This window comes from Mesoplodon bidens (assembly GCF_964165515.1).
Source record: "Mesoplodon bidens genome assembly, chromosome: 2".
Classification (NCBI taxonomy): Eukaryota; Metazoa; Chordata; class Mammalia; order Artiodactyla; family Ziphiidae; genus Mesoplodon; species Mesoplodon bidens.
In genome coordinates this window covers 49,302,059-49,318,191 of record NC_138177.1, presented here as the reverse complement: position 1 = coordinate 49,318,191, position 16,133 = coordinate 49,302,059, and the positions used below count along the sequence as shown (strand labels likewise).

Sequence of the window (16,133 nt, the reverse complement as noted above, 5' to 3'; positions counted from 1 at the left end):
AGCCTATCCCTGATGATATTTTTGCAACATAATTACAGGCAACACCACAAACCCTGAGTTAACAGTCTCCTGAAATCCCGCTGTCTCCAGCTAAAATTCAGTAACTGAACAATGCACAGTATAGTGCTGTTTACTGCACTATATTTTATTACATTGTCTAAAGATAAAATATTTTAATATGACTCCCAAGAAAATATATGGCTTGATAAAAAATTTTTTTAAAAAGCTAGTAAGAAAACCAATTGCAGGGAGTTCCCTGGTGCCCTAGTGGTTAGCATTCCCGGCTTTCACTGCTGTGGCCCAGGTTCAATCCCTGGTTGGGGAACTGAGATCCTGCAAGCTGGGCAGCGTGACCAAAAGAATCGAAAAAACAGAAACAAAATGCAGGAATGTGACAACCGATTGGCCAGAGAGAAAAAAAATCCTAAACATATTTTGAAAGACTTTATGGCTATATTAACGTTTAGTTAGGTTGGGTTGACTAATACTGTTTAGTTATTGGTGTTTTCTTTTAAAAATTAAATGAAAATAATCCCAAATAAGTAAATACTATGTCATATTCAGAGCATAGTATAAGTTCCTTATTTTGAACATACTAGAACAAATTTCTTATTTTGAACATTACAGAAATTATTTTCTCTTAGCTCCTATCAAAGAAATGTCGAGCAAGTAGATAGAAAAGCTTGCTTTAAGGGAGCTCCAAATTGTGACCTGCCTGGGACACCCACATGTTTATCCGTCCTTGACTCTACACAGACTGTCACATGTGTGACTTCCAAGTACCTTACCTAAGTTGTCGACTACCTCACAGATTACTCAGAAATCAAGTATGTATCTGGTTTTTAGGAGTTAGAAATCTGTGGGAAAAGTAACTAAGTCAAATATGAAATATTAACTAAGATTACCAGACCAAATATCAAACCAGCCTTCGATACAGGTTCAGGAAGGTGCAGGGGAGAGATGTCACCATTGCCTGAGGTATTCTCAGGGGACCCAATCCCAAGCCTGGAACACAGCCACTGATCTTCTCCCTTGGGACTCCCATGCTATGGAGGACAGAACAGCACGTCACGTGCCCACCTAGGCTTCTACATTCTCTATCTTTTGCTTTGCTTAGCATCCAGGTTATCAGGGTCAAAGATGGTGGCCAGAATCCTCTGGGATACCCCAGGGCATCACTAGAATTCTCCTACTCCTCCAGTGAGGCACAACTGCCAGCTGCCTTCTCCAATCAAGGCAGATTCTTATTTTTTGAGCTCAATAAGTAAGAGTCATCATGTCCACTTTGGGAATGAGGCAACTCTTGGAAAACATGCTGAGGATGCTATACTCTTCTTCTGAGAAGTCACCTTACTTTCCTCACACAGCTCAATTTTAAATATAATAAACAAGCACAAGCTTTAGAGGTAGACGTAGGTTTGAATCCCAGCCATCTCAGCTCTTTTGATCCCCAGTTGTCCCTTCTGTAGAATGGGACAGCAATGCCTTCTCTGTGGGGGCTGTTGAGCACACAGTAGTTTCAATTAACAGAAGCTTTTATTATTATTATACAATGTTGATTAAAAAGAGAAGAGAAATACTCAGAATATAGAGTTTGGGATGATATGAAGGAACTAGTGAATTGAGAAGTTAATAGACCCGGACCCACCCTGGATTCTGCTCATTTGTGCCGTGGGTGCAGTTGAAGTTGGACAAAGTTGTGCAGTGTGGTGGACCAGCCAGGTTCCTAGGTCTCCGCTGGGTAAGTGCACTGTGACCCTGACCCGGCTTCATCTTCAGTGGCCCGAAAACTCAATCCCATCCAGAAGGCATCTCAGGGAGGCTGACTTAGGCCCACAGACTCACAGAGGCCTGTGCATAAGACCAGATGGTCAGTGGGCCTGACACACATGTAAGCCTGACCAGCACATTCCCTCCCTGGAAGGAAGCTACCCAGGAAAAAGGTGATCAGAAGGTACTCAGAGAGTTGGGAATCTTAACAGAGAAGTTTGTTTTATAACTTGAAAATATAATGGTGTCAGGCCTTGTTAGTCAGCTGCAGAGTCTCCACAATAGGGACACCTGACAGCCAGCCAGATATTCCCTTAAGACCAAGGTGTCTGCCAGACAGAAGCCAAAGATGTGTAGCCACTCTTCTCCTCTCAGTGTCTCCTTTCTTTACTTCTAAGACTGACCAACTTCCCTTCAGATCAACACATTTCTTCTTTAGATACGTTCATACTCCAATCAATCTAGTCTTCTGCCTAGGAACCTCTCATTACATGTTGATTTTAGAGTTTAACACAGTATTTCCAAGTTCTTGGTGGAGGGGTGGGGGGTGGTCAGTGGGTAACTAAGGGTGGCCTATGGGTACAATAGTCTCTGCCTTGCTCCCCTCTTACAGAGTTGAAAGGTCATAGAAAATTAGAATCATCTGCGTTAGAAGGGAATGCCTTCATTATATACATGCGACTTTCTCAGTAACACGCTGACAGTTGGGGCCACACACTCAGCTCTTTAAACCAAAAATTCTCCTCTACCCCTTTTCCTATCTTCTTTCCCTGGTTTTATTTGGGGTGGATGGGAGGGTGTCCATGGAGGAAGGCAAATGTGGCAACAAAAGCAGTAAAAACTAGGGTATAATGTTTTCCCTGGATACTCCCAGGCTCAAAGCTAGCTGCAGACTCTTGGGTACAAGCCCGCAGAGGAGTGATTGACACATTGCCCTTTGAGCCCACCAGCCTCTCTCTAGAGGGTTTCCTACGGCACCTTGCTGCGGAAACTTCTGGTTGAATGCTTAGCTGGGTCACAGGCATTCCTGTGCTTCTGCTTCCTGTGCCCAAAGCAATCACCAAAAAGTTATGCTTACTTAAGTGCATCTGGAGTTTGGGACTTAGGGACAGCTGCAGCCTCATGGCCTGACCCTTCTCTGGGTCCATCCCTCTCATCCGTGCTCCTGGGCCACTTGCTGTATCACTTCAGTCTCCATTTCATGTTACAAAGCATTTTTCCACTTTCTTCCTAGCACAGGGGTGGAGGCTATGGAGATTATATAAACTTTCTCTTCTTTTTTTTTTTTTTTGCCACGCAATGCAGCTTGCAGGATCTCTTAGTTCCCCAACCAGGGACTGAACACAGGCCACAGCAGTGAGAGTGCCAAGTCCTAACCACTGGATCACCAGGGAATTCCCTAAACTCTTTCGTTTCTATTTGAAGTCAAGCTCCCAAATTCTTAGGCGATTTCCTAGTGCTGGGTCACTTCTTTAATAAATATTTATTGAAATCATACTGTAGTCATCACCAACCTGAAATTAGTGATGTAATAAGCTATACACCACATCTTTTAGGTAGGGCTCTTGCCAAAAACGTCTTTCCAGAATCTAATCTTGAGAAAACAATCAGACAACCCAGACTCTCTACAATACAACTCTTTAAAAAGAAAGTCAGTGTTATGAAAAGCAAAAAAAAAAAAATGGCAAGGGATTACTGTAGATTAAAGCTGTCCAATAGAACTGTCAGTGATAAGGAAAACAGTCCATGTCTGAGTTGTTCAATGTAGTAGCCACTATTACATGTGGCAACTGAGCACATGAAATGTGGCCAGTGTGACTGATGAGCCGATTTTAAATTTATTTAATTTCGATTAATTTGAATATAAATAACCACACAAGGCTACTGGCTCCTGTATTGGCCCAGCATTGTTCTACATTAAAAAAAGACTAAACAAACAAAACAACCAAATGCAATGCATGAACTTTTATTGTATCCTGGATCAGAGGGGGCGGGGAATGAGAAAAAAAATATTTCAAGGGATATAGATAAATGTAAATTTTTTATGATATTATTGAGCTAAAGTTAATTTTTTTAGGTGTGATAATGGTAATGGTATTGTTACCGAGTCCAAACTCCTACTGCTCGCAGCACAACAGGCCAATAAATGGAGAGCTGAATTCTTGGGGCAAGGAATAGCGACTATATTTGGAAAGCCAGATGACCAAGAAGATGATGGACTAGTGTTCCAAAGAACCATCTTACCCTAGTTAGAATTCAGGCTTCTTTTTTTTTTTTTTTTTTTTTTTTTTTAAATTTATTTATTTTTATTTTTGGCTGTGTTGGGTCTTCGTTTCTGTGCAAGGACTTTCTCTAGTTGTGGCAAGTGGGGGCCACTCTTCATCATGGTGCGCGGGCCTCTCACTGTCGTGGCCTCTCTTGTTGCGGAGCACAGGCTCCAGACGCGCAGGCTCAGTAGTTGTGGCTCACGGGCCCAGTTGCTCCGTGGCATGTGGGATCTTCCCAGACCAGGGCTCGAACCCGTGCCCCCTGCATCGGCAGGCAGATTCTCAACCACTGCGCCACCAGGGAAGCCCCAGGCTTCTTTTATACTAAAAGGGAAAGTGGTGTGGTTGATTGTTGTAAATGTCTTGGTGTTGGTGATGTAATCCTTTGTGCTTGCAGCTGTCCACATAGGTCAGATCACCATGTTTCTATAAACCTCCAACAGGACAAATGTTATTCTCTGTTCTGCAACTTTTTATCTCTAGATGAATGGAAAAGTGTTATACTTGCTTTTAAAGGCCAGAGCTTGGACTTCCCTGGTGGCAGAAGTGGTTAAGAATCTGCCTGCCAATGCAGGGGACACGGGTTCAAGCCCTGGTCCGGGAAGATCCCACATGCCGTCGAGCAACTAAGCCCATGCACCACAACTACAGAGCCTGTGCTCTAGAGCCCGCGAGCCACAACTATTGAGCCCGCATGCCACAACTACTGAAGCCCATGCACCTAGAGCCCGTGCTGTGCAACAAGAGAAGCCACTGCAATGAGAAGTCTATGCACCACAACGAAGAGTAGCCCCCACTCACCACAACTGGAGAAAGCCCGCACGCAGCAACAAAGACCCAATGCAGCCAAAAATAAATAAATAAATTTATTTTAAAAATAAATAAATAAAGGTCTGAGCCTTGAGAATGCACTATCTTGTATATTTCGGTGATAGGCAACATTCTTAACTTACAGCAAAAGTAACAGAATACAAAGGTTAAAGTAAAAGAAACAGATCTAATATGGAGTCAGATTTGTTCTTCCCTATTACAGTATTTTGGTTTTATAGGAGAATTTAATTACTAGGGCCTGTGTACTAAAGTATTTAGGGATGAAGTGTGTGCTACTTACTTTCAAAAGGTTTGATATGTGTACACAAAGAGAGAAAGCAGATGAGGCAAAATGTCAGTAATTGAAAATCCAGCTTTAGGACATACTGATATACATTATACTCTTCTTTTAACATTTCTATGGGTTTGAATTTTTTTTTAAAAAACTGGGGAGTAAAAAGGAGAGAAGCAGGCACCAATTGGAAGTGTGAGAGTAACAGAGCAAGGCTGACCACTTCCCCAGCTTCCAAAAAGCTGTGTTCCAAACATGTACATGTAAATCTGTTGTTGGCACTCTGAATGTGCTTTCCCTCTCTCTTATTTATGACTGTCTATCTGGGAGACTGCAGCTTACTATCGAAGAAATACAATACCCCTACCCCCACCAAAGGAATTGTCACTCCTTTTATAGAAACTCTGTGACTTGGGGGGATACCAGGAACTTGCTAATCTTCCCTCTTAAATCCTCACTCTTCACACTTCTGATCTGGCAAACTTAAAGTAGTTCCTCTTACAGACAACCAGGGCCAAAGCCAAAATGTTGTATTTGAAATGCTTGTTTACTTGCAATGTACTCTTTGCATATAAGCTAAATAATTTTAAATCGGTCACACAGTTAAAGGAACACAGATCAAACCGATTGTAAATGCTCCAGGTGATGAAAAAGGGCTGCAATAATAAGGGAAATATTCCTAAATCGGTTGATGCATAAGTCAGGCTTTAAAGCAGCATTTCTCAAAGTGGAATCTGGTCTGGGTATCACCTTAGTACTTGACAAAAAGGCAGATTCCCCTGGGTCCTACCACAGCCCTGCAGAGTCAGAATGTTCATATTTAACAAGCATCCCCAAGTAATTCTTATGCACACTAAAGTTTGAGAACCCAAAGTATGGTAAGATTTAGGTGTGTGAAAAGAAGCCTGAAGGGTATTCTGATAGGTGAAGCACCCTGAGCAAAGATACAAAGTCAAAAATGAAATCGGGCTTTTAAAGAGCAGAAGGAACATCACCTTTTGGATGGGGAAGATTCCCGTGTGAGATCAGGTGAGACAGAGTTGTTAGGTAGGGTGGGGCTTTGGACACCAATTCAGGAAGGTTGGACAATTTTTGGATAATTGGTAGACAATGAAGGAACAATGATGTTTTAGGAAAATCATCCTGGCTGGTTGTGCAGGATGCACTGAAGATTTTAAAAAACTAAAGTCAGGGAGATCAATAAACAGGTTTCTGAAGATGATCCAGGTGTGAAGAACGAAAGCCTGAACAGGAAAGTGGCACTGGATACAAAGCATAAAAGATGGGTGGGAGAAATGTCTCTGAAGGAAGGATCAGTAGGATGTAGTGACTGACTTTTTAAAAGGGAGGGGCTGTAGAGGAATGTGTGTAAGAGGAAATATTAATAATGCTCACTACTACACACTACTATATATAAAATAGGTAACTAATAAGGACCTACTGTATAGCACAGGGAACTCTACTCAGTACTCTGTAATGACCTATATGGGAAAAGAATCTTAAGAAGAGTAGATATGTGTATATGTATAACTGATTCACTTTGCTGTGCACCTGAAACTAACACAACACTGTAAATCAACTATACTCCAATAAAAATTTTTTTAAATGCTCAAGGTCTACAAACAAAAACAAAAACCTAATAACATAGTTTTAAAATTGGCTAAGGAGTTGAATAGATTTTTCTCCAAAGAAGACATACAAATGGCCAAAAAATACATGAAAAAACGTTCAATGTCACTAATCATCAGGGAAATACAAATCAAAACCACAATGAGATATCACTTCACACCTATCAGGATGGCTATTATTAAAAAAAAAAAAAGACAACAAGTGTTGGCGAGGATGTGGAGAAATTGGAACCCTTGTACACTGTTGGCTGGAATGCAAAATGTTGCAGCCACTATGGAAAACAGTATGAAGTTTCCTCAAAAAACTAAAAATAGAACTATCATATGATCCAACAATCCTATTTCTGGGAATTTATCCAAGAGAATTGAAATCAGGATCTCAAAGAGATGTTGGCACTCCCATGTTCATTGCAGCACTACTTACAATAGCCAGGATAAGGAAGCAACCTAAATGTCCATCAAATGATGAGTTTAAAAAGTAGTATATGCATACAATAGAATATTATTCAGCCATTACAAAGAAGGAAATTCTGCAATAAGCGACAACATAGATGAACCTTAAAGACATTATGCTAAGTGTAATACCCAAGTCACAGAAAGACAACTACTGCATGATTCCACTCATACGAGGTATCTAAAATAGTCAAATTTAGAGAGTCAAAGAGTGGAATAAATAGTGGTTGCTAAGAGCTGGGGGGAGGGGGAATGGGGAGTTACTAATCAGTGGGCTTAAGGTTCAGTTAAGCAAGATGAATAAGTTCTAGAGATCTGCTGTACAACACTGTACCTCTATTGCACACTTAAAATTTTGTATTTTTTGTATTGTATTGAATACTTTAAAACTTAAGAGGTAGATCTCATGTTAAGTGTTCCTACCACAATAAAATAAAAGTGTTCAGGTCTGAAGCCTGAGTGAAAGGAAGAAATGATGAGGCCAGTGACAGAAATAGCTGTTTCTGTGGTGATGCAGTGAGAGGGAGGCTCTGGCAGGACAGCCAAATGGAGGCACCTTTATAGCAGTTGAACAGAACTGGTTGGAGATAAAGATATAAATAAAATGTAGACAAAGAGAAATTTGAAGCCAAGGCAATTCACTAAAGTAAAAAGTTTAAAGAATGATCAGCTCAGGGACCAAGACTCAAGCCTTAGGAAATTCTTAGGGAGTGATGGGATGGAAGGAAACCATGAAAAAAAAGGCGATCATCACAGAAGTAGGAGGATAAACAAGAAAAACAGTGTCACAGAAGCCGTGTGAGAAACAAATTTCAAGGAGATGTCAACTATGTTAAAGCCAATGGGAATTGAGAAGAGACCATTGGAAAGGGAACTGAGACATTCGGAAAAGATGAGTAGCCTAGCCTGAACTTCCTTACCTGGGTAACAAATATTTTGGGCTAAATACATTCATTGTGAACCGTGCTGATGTTCTCTCCTCACACAACGTAAGAGGTAGCCTATCAAGAGATCTAACCAGGGCTGTTTTCCCATTGCCCTGTTGCTTTTTCTTCTATTCCTGGGAAAAGTATAGAAAATGGAACTTATTGTGTTTGCCGTGAAGCTCATGTCCCCTTAACTGCTACCTAAAGGGCAGAAAGGTCAGAAAAGTTACAGGCTAAAAAATTAAAAGTATTTGCAAAACTGTAGTTTAATCGTTATTCAGGAGCAACAGCAACAGCAACTGGAGGAGGACTGCCAGTGTACTCCAATTAGCTTCCAGCCCAAATGATGTGATGACTAGAGATTGTGGAAGTGAAGATGAGGAACCGTCTGTTGTTTTCTGTCTATCTTTACTGCAGTAGCTAGTTATTAAATATTAATAACTAACATTTAACGACATGGGTTTTCCTAAGTCAGCCTTTTAATCTGTCCTTGAATTTGACTGATATTGGGTCTTTTGGGAAAAATATAAGAGCTAGCCTTCATCATGTTCACAAGATCCTGGATATGTCCATCCAACTGAAAGAATAGGAAATAGATTTGGAGCATGAGGGATGAGGCTTGAGCTTTTATTAGTGGAATAATGTATGGCATCTATGGAATAATTTTTAATCTTAGCTCCATAAAAAATTTAAAGATAGTGAGAAATCTATCTGGGGACGGATTTAGGCAGGTGAAATCATGTCGAACAAATCGCTTCTGAAGGATCTTTTCTATTCCAGAATTATTTAAAAATAAGATTCCAAACGGTTGAAAGGATTTGAAACTTTGCGTAGTTTTTTTAAAAAGAAAAATAGTGCATTAACTACACTTCCCAGGAGGCCAGGCGGGAGAGTCTCCTCACTCGCCTACTTCTCTTCACCGCGAGGTAAGCTGGGAAATGTAGTGCTCCAAGCAACGCTGCACGTGACGCACGCGGAGGAAGGCGAGAGGGACTGCGCCGCCTGGTGCGGTACAGGGTCCGGAGAGTCTAGGTGTGAACCTCTTTTTCCCCAGAATTTGGTTTGCGCAGTGCGGGGAGGGCCCCCATCTTCTCCCTGACCGTGAAACGAGCTGGCCCGGGTTCATTTGCCCGCCGGAGCAGCTCCGGGGAAGTCCCGGTCCTCGTCCCGTTTCTCGGTAGCCGGGCGGGGAGGGGGAGATGGTGAGAACAGCCGGGGGCTCGCAGCTTGCGCCCTGCGCCCCACCCAGACTGTGGCCGCCCGGGGAGGAAGCGCGTATAGGTTGAGTGCGAAGTTTCCTTTTTTGCTTTCTCGTCAGAGAAGGCCCAACGGGCGGTTCGGCGGGAATGCCAAACTTCAGTTTGAGCGGGGTCCCGAGCCAAAGGGTTTAAAATAAGTTACTCCCCCCACTTCCCGCCGCCGTATAACGTCCATCCCGCTAGCCATGGGCAGCCGCGATCACCTGTTCAAAGTGCTGGTGGTGGGGGACGCCGCAGTGGGCAAGACGTCCTTGGTGCAGCGATATTCCCAGGACAGCTTCAGCAAACACTACAAGTCCACGGTGGGAGGTGAGACGTCGCTGCGGGGGCGGGGTAGACGAGAGACCGGGATCACGGGACTTGAGCCGTGGACTCAAGTGGGGTGGGGAACGGGGGATTTGGTGTCTTTGGGTCCTTCCCCGGGCCTGGAAATAGGTGTCTGGGATCCTGAAGGGAGGCATGCTGGTGTTTGATTTGCATGCCTCTCTTGGGTTCCCCCCAGTTAAGTTTTCCCAGCCTGAGCTGATTGTCTGGAAAGAGAGCAAAGCTGTGACGATGGGAAATGGGGGCGGGTGGATGAGAAAATGAGCAATTGCTGCGTTTCGCTAGGGAACTCAGGTCTCCTCCTGCAGCCTTCCTAGCGGTCACAGGCACATCTCTGCGATCAGCAGAAGCAGCTGAGACCCTCTGGAGCGCCTGGTTAGGTACCAGCTGGGGATGTTGTCCTACCTCTCACGGGAGTTACAGACAGCTGTTGAAGGAACAGAAAGGTGTTTAACCTGGCCTCATGGAGCCTAGCTTTGTTATGGAAATACCTGCATGGGAGGGCTCCTTGGTCACACAATCAGATGCTTATCAGGGCTGACGAGCTGTGTGTTTCTTGTCCATCGATTGCTTCAATAAAGACTAGGAATTCTTCCTAGTGTAAAATATACCACTTTTCTGACCTATCTTCCCCACCCACACACACACCTTTTTCTCTCAGACTGGGGAGATGAAGGAGGCAGGGAAGACCAAGAGTTAATTCATTTCTTTCCAGGTTTGACCTTTGGACTCAACTGTCTTTTCAGAAGTAGAAAAATGCCTTATAATTAGAAGTTTTGATGGGAAGAGCTGGTGAAGAGGGAAAGTAACAAGCATGTATTTATCTCCATTAAAAGAACTTTTTTAAGGAAAAAAAATTGCAGTAATGTAAATTTTGAAAATGTGTGCTAGTGTTCATTCTGGAATTTTTTAAAATTAACATGCATTTACATTGCAGTTAAAACACCTTCCTTAGGAACATTCATCAAAATTAAGGGTTTAAAGTTTCAAACAAACAAACAAACAAAAGTTTCAAAGATTGTTTCCTGACCATTCTGCCCCACACTGCTCAATAATATGAGGGTCCCTATTTCATGGAAGTATCCCACTAATTTTTAGCAATTGTTGTAGTTTTCCTTTAGTAGAGAATATAATTGACTGGCTAATTTTTGTTCAGTGTTTACTCTTAATTTCCCCTAGCTTTTATTTCTGTCATAGACGTGGAGAAATGTATTTCCAAATCTCAGAAATTATCCTGTTGCTGTCCTTACCTAAAGCTCTCCCCCACAGCCTTAACTCATGGACTCTCAGCATCTACAGATGCGGCAGTAGATTCCAGCACTGCTCTTAAGCATCATCCATGGAGTATCTTCTTCCTGGTGAATCCTCTGGGACCTTTTCACTTTATCCCATTCCTGCCCAAGATAATTCCTACAGCCTTATGGAGAATGTAGAATTCCCTGAGGGTGTGTTTTTCTCATAATACAGTTGGACTAGAAACCAACACTGAAATGTGGAAGATGCAAAAGCCAACCCACTTACCTCATTTCCCTCTTCTACCCCATCATCCCTTCCCTGAGAAAACCCCCTAAATCTCCCAGAAACCGTTTAACCTGAGATTAGGAGTTGTTTTAATAATTACTCCCATCCTCCTATCCCCAGCCTTAGAGACAAGTAGGATCAAATACATTGGTTTGACGAGAGAGTAAAAGCTGGAGATGCCTTTGGGGATGCATGTGGATTACTTGTCCCACACTTAATACATGAGTGTGGGCTCATCTCAGTCCATTGAGGGCTTAAAAATAACCAAACAAATAAATAATGAATGAATGAATGAATGGGATTGGAGTTGTGTGTCTCTAGGGTTGTAATTGCATATTTGATATGACTGTGGATTTTTTAAGGTAAATTTAATTCAAGTATATTATACATATATTTTCAGTGGATTTTGCTCTGAAGGTTCTCCAGTGGTCTGACTCAGAGATGGTGCGCCTCCAGCTGTGGGATATTGCAGGTAGGATGGACAAGACTGGACAAGAACAAGGAAGACATTTTGGTTTAACCAACAATCTCTCAGAGAAAAAGTGGGACAGGGAAACCAGAAGTTCTTTCCTGAAGCTGGAATGATTGAACTGCTCTGAGGACATATAAGCTGAATAGATGTAGAGCTTTTGTAGATGTTTTCTGTAGGTGTTTTGCCCTGAATAAATGTAGAGCAGTCTCTTTGTGGGTGGAGGGGCTGGCAAAGTAGTGAACTGTCCAGACCTTAGGTAGATGCTCCCACAGCAGGGGGAGGGCGTGCTCTTTGTGGGTTTTCAGCTGACCTTGGTGAGAAACAAGAGAAGACAATAATAATAATAGCTAGTCCTTATTTACTATGTGCCAAGCACTTTTCTGAGCATTTTAGATTCACTGACTCATTAATCCTTACAACTATCCTATGATAAAAAGCTACTGCTTGTTTCCCCACTTTACAGATGCGCAATCTGAAGCACCGAAAGCTTGACTTGTCTAAAGTCACACAGATAGTAAATGACAGAGCAGGGATTTGGAACTGGGTGATCTGGGCGCAGAATCTGGACTCACCCACTACGCATACTGCCCTCTTTCCCACAATGAAGATGGAGAGGGCGGGGTGTCAGGGAGGGTTCCAAGGCTGGCTCTCAGGATCACCTTCTCAAGAACCGTCTCCTTTCTTCCCAGGGCAGGAGCGCTTCACCTCTATGACCCGACTTTACTATCGGGATGCCTCTGCCTGTGTTATTATGTTTGATGTTACCAACGCCACTACCTTCAGCAACAGCCAAAGATGGAAACAGGACCTGGACAGCAAGCTCACACTGCCTAATGGAGAGCCGGTGCCCTGCCTGCTCTTAGCCAACAAGGTATGTGGTCGATCTTGGAAAATGGCCCCTGGCCTCAATCCGTGGTCAGAGAGTAAGCGTGTCTAAAATGCACTCTGATTGTGGGTATCCACTTGCCCTTCTCTACCTCCTTTCAAGAGATGTTGAGCCCTTCTTTGGGAAGAATGTTGGCTGTAGATTTCAGATGCTGCTGTTTTAGCCATGGGTGGAACTGTTTTAAATCCACACGTATCTGAGCAATGTTTCTACTCCCAGGAAGTTTATGGTGTTGCCTTTTATTGATTTTCTTTGCCAGTGTGATCTGTCTCCTTGGGCAGTGAGCCGAGACCAGGTCGACCGGTTCAGTAAAGAGAATGGTTTCACAGGTTGGACAGAAACATCAGTCAAGGAGAACAAAAATATTAATGAGGCCATGAGGTGAGTACCTCATGCTGTTCTAGGGATAGGCACGCAGATTTACCCATCTTCCACTGCAGCCCCTTGGACCTTCTTTCCTTGTTTCTGAGCAAACAAGAACAGACTGAGCCACTGGAATGCCAGCTCCTGAAGGTCAGGGATGCTCTCTTCTCTCCGGAGATAACTGGGGACAAAGGGGCATTTAAACCTTGTGGCTTTACTGAATGCCATCTGGTAACAAGACAGACAATATCTGCCGTTTCTCCATCCAGCTTCTCAGGCTTGTTTTTTATTTGTTTTTTAGAGTCCTCATTGAAAAGATGATGAGCAATTCCAGAGAAGATATGTCTTTGTCCACCCAAGGGAACTACATCAACCTGCAGACCAAGCCCTCTTCCAGCTGGGCCTGCTGCTAGTAGCCTTTGGCTTGTTTTCCCTCCCAGTTCTAGGAGATCCTTCTCTCCCCTTTGGTTGCCCACCGAGCAGTTTTACTAAGTACATTCGAACTGTCTGCTGCTGACTGTCCAGTAAGGAGGGCCATCATCACTAAGAAAAGACACGTGGGACCCATGGGCGTTTCTGGTGCCTCTCCTGCAAGTTGCCTGTCACTTGCTGCTGGCTCACGGGGCCCAGTCAGTGCCTTCTGTCCAGAAAAGATCATCTCATCTCTCAATTTGTGATCTGGGATTTTGTGGGGAGGATTAGAAATCAGCATCTGTGTTTTCCAGATCATAATTCTCACCTACTTTTGAGCATATTTTTCCATTTGATGTATATTGATATCTCTATCTGATAGGACTTCAGATTGCAAGGAAAATGGGATCAAAGGTCATTTCCCAAATTCCTTGTTGATCATTGCTTTCAGATTCTTTCTGTCTTGGACTCTGAATTTAAACACCTGATTCTGAGATACAGGAGAAGTGAGGCTGGATATCTATGGGTTTAGGGCTACTGGAGGTAAACCAAAAATCACTATTTTTTTAAGCTTCTCAAGTCATATTAGCTTTCTTTTGTCTTGGTTTTTAAAATAGTTAAGCTTTTAAATGATCTGTCTTTGGTTAGAGCGATTCTTTCCCCCCAAAATTCATTCTCACTTTAAGGTTTTCTAGTGTCTCTCTCCCAGCGGGATGGGGACAGGGTTTGCAGGTTGATGTCTTGCCACGTAATGCTGCAAGTGACATCAGTTGGCCGTGGTACCCTGAACTAGGTCTATTCCTCACAGCTCTGGGAGTCTGAATGGAAGAAGAGGGTCAGGTTAACAGAACAAAATCCTATGGGGCAACTTGCTTAGGAGCACTCTGGGTGGCTAGCAGTTAACAGCCATAGAAAATAAATATTATGTATAGACCTTTGCCTGGGGGTGGAGAGTAGATGGACAGAAAATCATTAGGTAATTTAAGTGCTAAATTGGGTAGAGTTTTTAGTATCAAATCACTTCTAGACAGTTTAATTTGTTGAATTCTCACAGGATGGTGATTTATAACCTGCCCAAAGTTATGAATATTCTTAGCTCAGGCTTAGAGCTCTTTGAGAGACACTTACCTAAATAAGTGTTCTAAGTCGGTGGTTCCCAAATCTGACTAATGAGAACCACCTGGGAAGTTTGTTTAACGATTTTAAAATAAAATGTTTTAAGATTTCTGTTTCCCAACCTCAAACCTACTGAACCAAAATGTCCAGGGATGAAACTTGGGGATTTGTTGTTGTTTTTCAGAGTTTCCCAGGCAATTCTGATCAGCCCGGTTTGGAAAACCCTTGCTGGAGAACGTGGTAAAGATGCAGAGACCCTGGGCTTCTGTAGGCTCCGTTAATTCTCCAGGTGATTTTGACACACACCAGACTTTGAAAAACACTGTCCTAAGAGAGATCAGAGGCCAAATATCAGAGCCTTCGGTGGTTTGTTTGTTTTAAATGCCAGTTGTTATAAATTTTGCACAGTCTTCTGAGACCTTCAGGTTCTCCTTTGTATTACTCTTTCCAGGTAGGGTTTTTATTACAATGATTCTGAAAATAATAGTGGAATAACAAGTTCTCTGTGAAAATAAAATTGATTTTTATTCACTGGTTTGAACCCCTGAAAAATCACAAATAAATGGGGAATAAGTATTGTATTGATGGTAGTTATTGGCCTTCAGTGTGACTTTGTTATTTTATGCTGATAGAGTATTGTGGAAATGGAGACTTTATTTTTTAAATACCTTCTTTAAAAATGAAGGTTATTTTTTAAATACCTTCTTTAAAAATGAAGGTAAATGTTATTCTGTTTATCTGTTAATTTACCAGTACTGATTGCCTCATTCCAATTCAGTACTTGATGTAACTTCTCAAATACTGCATTGGTGACCATTTAAAAAACTTGAATATGCTTTCTTTTCCCACTTGCTGACTCAGGATATTCCTGCCTTTTCAAGCATTGCTAGAGGCTGGCCCGCCAGCCCTTCTGGATTTTCTGTCCCAGTTGGTCAACGTTATGGCCCTGAAACTAATTAAAGAAGAAAGTGAAATATTTCTCTTTATGTCCCTATCTATAAATAAAAGGGAAAGCAATTAAGATAAGGAAGAAGAAAATATTTACATGGTTAGAAATGTGATTCTACTAAAAATAATTAGATCCTATCATTTGGATGCTACCGCTTGGGTAAAAATTGTTTGGAACATCGATATCATTGTAGCCCTTTCCTAGAGAAATTTACATATTTGAGACAATATACCCCTTCAACCATCCAGCTGGTCTGTGGCCAAAGAGAAAACATAAGCATTCCCTGCAGACTGTTCTAAGAGACCCAAGGAAGGGCTGAGAACAGAGCTGTGGGATTGTGACTGCCCTGGCTTTCAACTTTGAACAGAATAGCTGAGTGATCAAACAAGCCAGGAAAGGAACCCTAAGTCAAGGAGGGCCCCTCAGCATAAGTGATGGTTTGCTGTTTTGTACTTCTAATGAGCCGGAATTGCTCCAAGATGCTGTTACTTTCCTTTCCTATTGCTAGGGAATATTTGGTTCCTTATTTTTCCCTCTTATCTCCAGATTTAACTGTTTTCTTTAGGTGGTCTGTCTTCTGTCCTCAGGACACTGTCCCATCTAACAGGAGGCTCTTCCTGCCTGTCGTCCTTTTGTAGGCAGTGGCCTGCTTTTGACATGATCTAAGGCCATGGCTAGAAGATGTA

The 16,133-nt window shown here is 42.4% G+C and overlaps 1 protein-coding gene across 4 annotated transcripts; it reads left to right on the top strand.

Moving 5' to 3' along the window:
• Window positions 1-8,432: 8,432 nt before the first annotated feature.
• Window positions 8,433-15,088, top strand: RAB29 (RAB29, member RAS oncogene family). Of its 4 annotated transcripts, none has more exons than XM_081223553.1 (6): window positions 8,433-9,178; window positions 9,589-9,714; window positions 11,651-11,722; window positions 12,412-12,593; window positions 12,868-12,989; window positions 13,273-15,088. In XM_081223553.1, the coding sequence occupies exons 2-6, from the start codon at window positions 9,591-9,593 to the stop codon at window positions 13,382-13,384; spliced, it is 612 nt and encodes a 203-aa protein (XP_081079679.1). In that variant the 5' UTR covers window positions 8,433-9,178; window positions 9,589-9,590; the 3' UTR covers window positions 13,385-15,088. The 4 variants fall into 4 exon arrangements, with proteins under 4 accessions (XP_081079679.1, XP_081079678.1, XP_081079677.1 ...); XM_081223552.1 differs by having other exon boundaries at window positions 9,465-9,714; XM_081223551.1 differs by having other exon boundaries at window positions 8,433-9,714.
• The last annotated feature ends 1,045 nt before the right edge of the window (window positions 15,089-16,133 follow it).